At 46.8% G+C, this 4,313-nt stretch overlaps 1 protein-coding gene across 2 annotated transcripts; it reads left to right on the top strand.

Moving 5' to 3' along the window:
- The first annotated feature begins 414 nt into the window (after positions 1–414).
- On the top strand, positions 415–4,098 carry LOC100273943 (uncharacterized). 2 transcript variants are annotated; one of them, XM_008669857.4, is made up of 2 exons: positions 415–1,714; positions 2,681–4,098. In XM_008669857.4, exons 1-2 carry the CDS (start codon positions 746–748, stop codon positions 2,687–2,689), a joined length of 978 nt encoding a protein of 325 aa, XP_008668079.1. In that variant the 5' UTR covers positions 415–745; the 3' UTR covers positions 2,690–4,098.
- The last annotated feature ends 215 nt before the right edge of the window (positions 4,099–4,313 follow it).

The raw sequence follows: 4,313 nt of genomic DNA, 5'->3' as shown, positions 1-4,313 counted from the left end.
CATTTAGGCTCTCGCCCACGTAAACGATGTGTGTCGTCCTAAAGGATCACAATTTCAATGCTGGATAGATCTCGCGTATTTATTTCGCGAAATGTCGAACCTTGTGTCTGATTAAAGATTTATCGATTAAGCGAATAAGAATTTGGAATCTCGACCCACTCTTGTGAATTTTGACCCGAGTACATTTTATTAGAGGCTTGGCGACAAGAGTGTTGATGCGAGATTAAAAAAATTAGACCACGATAATTAGAACCAAACTGAGTATTCATAATTAATGTGTTTCGCTGTTCAGTCTGCGGACGAATTATCAGGTTTCAAATTAAATTGAATCAAATCTGATGTAAACTTTATCGTCGGTTTTGTTTGATTGGACCTGTTCATACCTCTTTTAGACCCAGATTTCAGAACCCAAAACATTACAAAATTGTTTTAGTTAATGGTTTGGAGAAAATGAAAATATCCGACGGAGACCTATCCTCTCCACCGCAAAAATCGCAGCCATATCCAAACTACCGTAGCAACTAGCAAATACCTGTCGCTAGCTTCTTATCCTCATCCGCGGTAGGATTTTTTTTGGCCACGCCCCAGCCTCAGTCTTCTTCCCCGCGTGTGCAGCCGCTGTCTTCTTTCTCCCTGCGTGCTCCTCTCTAACCAGCCGTTCCTCTTCTCCCTCAGCTCGCGCCCTGAAGTTTCCCCTGCCGGCGTTCGGCTTCTGCTCGTCGGACCCCGTCCCGAGCTCGCCCCCATGGCGTCCAGTGGAGTTTCTCCTCGCCGACGCTGCTCCTTCCTGCCCCAGCGCCTGCTGCGAGCTCGCCAGGATGCCCCTGCTCGCGGCGCCCTCTGCTCAAGCTCGTCGTCCTGCGCCGTCAGTCGACCTTGCCGTGAAGCCCTGGCCGGTGCGGTGGTAGCGCCCAGCCCCCAGCGTTGGCCCCTCGCATGGCGCTGCTCCCTGGCTTCTCTCTCTCCCTCCATCTCTCTCTGCGTCGGCCTGCCTCAGCTCGGATCTCCCTCCCCAGCCGAGGCCCTTCTTCCCTGGTCTCCCATGGCCACCGTTCTTCAGTCGAGCTCCTCAGCGCCGAAGGCTCAGGTCCCTGCCGAGCTCGTCTCGAGCTCCCGCCCACCCTCTGCCCAGCCCCAGCGCCCAGCCCATGTGTCTGGTGCTTCTACCTGCTCAGATTTGGTGACCGTGTCCCCTGGTTCTTCAAGTTTGTCGCTGTCCCTGCTTGCCTCGGCACAGTTGGGTCCGACCACCACCCCCATGTCGACGGTGCCCTCGATTCGTCGGTGCCCAGGCGTGCATCCTCTGCACCGGCTATTCTCGCCCAAATTCACCCCTGCACTTGGTCCTCGTCGAGGATACGTCGCCCTCCACTCGGTTCATGGCGCTCGGCCTCCAGCTCGCGAAGCTTCCCTGGTGGCCGCTTCCTCGTCGTTTTCTATAGTCGCGCCCGGCCGAGGTTCCTCCCTGCGTGCGCAAGCTCTGTTGCGAGCGCCGATCCGTACCCACAAAGCCTCGTCGGTGCTCAATTGGCTCGAACCCTCTGCTCGGACCTTTCTTCCGTGGCGCTCAGCTCGGCCAGATGCGACCTCGCCTTGGCTCTCTGTCCCTACTGCGCTCGCCAGTCGGACTCCTGGCCATCGTCAACGAATCTCGCGATCACAGCTCTCTGTTGCTCAACCGGCGACTCGCTACTCGTCTTGCTCCAGCCTCCAGGTCTGTGTATCCGCACGTCGTTGTGCCTTCGCTTGGCACAATTTTTAATTTGATGATGTGTGTGGTTGATAATTGGAGTGAAATTCTAGCTGTTGGGCGACGACGTGTGGAACGTTGTTCATCACGCGCTAAGTGCTTGATGGACGGTCTCAACCGAAATCATCGTCGTTCTCGTGAATTTTACATCGACTAGTAATAGTACATTGATTCGCTAGTTCCTACTATTGGTTCATGGACTGGATTAATTATTTATATTAGTTATGTCAGTTTTCTGGACGGCTGCAACCGGGTGTTGTGGTTATATTAATTGTTAGGTTAAAATGCCTCGTGTCATGTGTTTTGATATATTGTTTCCTTCATGCTTGCGCAAAACCTTGTTGGGTTAAGAGGTTAATTAACTTGCTGTCACCCTTGTTCCGATTATGGGGTGACCAAAGTTAGTAAGTCGAAATATTGTACCAGTTAACCTAGAGAAGTAATTTATGAAGATTAGTTAAATAACTCTTATACTCATTCCAAGACTTGAGTATTCAAAAGTGTCAAGTCTAAGTATGGTGATATATTGATGTTATGCTCTAGTGTAAGACTTGCGTTTGGTTCTGGTTAAGAAATGTTTGAGTAATTGCTGACATGAAAAACATGTGAGGAGTAAAATAAAATTAAAATAATTCTTCGTAAACGATGTAGTATAATTTATAAAGCGAGGAATAAGTTTAGAATTTAATTAACTGATAATTTGTGTTTAGGCTAATCGTGATTAATGTGTATAATTTGTTGTTTTGTGATGTTTGTGATAGGTTCGAGAAGCGTAATTATTGCGTGCAGTCGTATATTAATAACTAGTGTTTCCGTATGAAATGGTACAACGCCTCGTCGTTAGGTGTTTAATTCGCTATCGCGTAGTATTATTTAGATTTGAAATATTCCTGTCTATATGCATTCATATGCATAATGCATTTTATTCAGGTACGTTAATTAATCGCGCGATGCGGAAGACAAGCCAAGTCGACCCCAAGCACGGACTAATCCACAGGATGAAGCTGATGAACGAACCTGCCTAATCAAGTGCTAGGACATGAATAATCGTCAAGTGGACGTCATCTAACAACACTAACCTAGTGTTACTCAGGCAAGCCCCGGTGCATTTACCACCCCTCCTTGTGTTTTAAAAATCTTTATCACTTGCTTGATGCATTAGGTGATAGGAGTTGATTGCTAAAACAATTCCTGCATTACCTTCCTTGGATTTAATTACCTTCCTTGAAATCCCTGTTTTACAAAAGATTTTTGATGCTTAGCCTTGCTTTAGAAAAATAAAATGTTTTGTTTTTACAAAATATGATGTGGCAAAAGTGGGTGGGATGTTTTCAAAAATAAAACTTGATGGTGAATCCATCACGGCCGTGATGGATTCGACATCAGAAAAGATGTACCTCTGCTAGGTACCAACCTTTGGGGTTAGATGATTAAGCTGAGACCGGACGGGTGACTTGCACGAGAAAGAGAGTCTCGGTGTAGTGTCTCCATCTGAGTCGATTAAGGACCTTGTCGATGTAGGCTTGATGATCGAGGACCCTTTAACTGGTCACATGCCTCGTCATGGGTAAGCCTTGCCTCGGGCAGACTAAGGCCAGAATAAGATAACACGAAATGGGCGTGGAGCGGTGGCGAGAGTAGCGTGTACCCTCCGTGGCAAGAGGCTGGACGGTGGTGTATCTGTGCTCTCGGTTTGCGTGAACCTGATCTGGTCTTAAGAAACTCGGTGGCGGGTTGACATATGCAAGGGTTAAGTGCTACATATGTCGTGTGATTGGAGATCCTCAGCTGAGTATAATCGATTCGGATCGCCGTACCTTCGCGGTTATGAAGACTTGGTCACTGCCCTACACAGAGCAATCCAGTGAAGATGAAGGATAAATTAAGAACTTGGCTAGTTCAGGATAAGTGTTTGAACTAGGTTAGAGAGAACTCTAGAGATAAGTAAGTTTACTTAACCTGACAATAAAATTGGATTTTAAGGATCCACTCCTAGTAAGCTTTTGTGCAAAACAGAGTCTTTGATTCTTGATAAGCCATACCTTGAATCCCTCTAGCCAGCATACCCTTGAGAGTCTTTTCCTTAGTCGGGTAAGTCTTGCTGAGTAATTCCGTACTCAGGGTTTTATTCCCTGTTGTTTTTCAGGTCCTAACTTTGTGATGCTGTTGATGGTGTTAAGTGCCGGTGGGCTCGGCCTTCTTATAAGTCTAAGTACTCCTTCTATACTTCTTATTGAGGATGGTCATTTGAGCTAGCATATATTTCAAACTTATACTTTTGTAATCACTCCGATAAAATAATATAAAATTTTTGTAACTTGTAAAATTTGGTAATAGTATTTCCGCTGCAAAAATATTGGTGTGTGTGATTTGTGTTACTTAATCCTGCGGTTCTGGTTGAAAGTGGTTTATCCGATGTCCTTGGGGCAATCGGACAGATCCTGTTGAGTTATCTGGTGCACATGCATGGCCGTCTGAGGTCTTTGGGACAAGGACAGGTGCATGTGGGCCCTATAACTTGGAGATTCTGCCACACTCATGGCCTTCGACGGTACCCTCAGCG

This window comes from Zea mays, chromosome 1, assembly GCF_902167145.1.
Source record: "Zea mays cultivar B73 chromosome 1, Zm-B73-REFERENCE-NAM-5.0, whole genome shotgun sequence".
NCBI classification, from domain to species: domain Eukaryota; kingdom Viridiplantae; phylum Streptophyta; class Magnoliopsida; order Poales; family Poaceae; genus Zea; species Zea mays.
The sequence above is the reverse complement of the archived record's forward strand: the minus strand, read 5'-3'. Positions and strand labels throughout refer to the sequence as shown.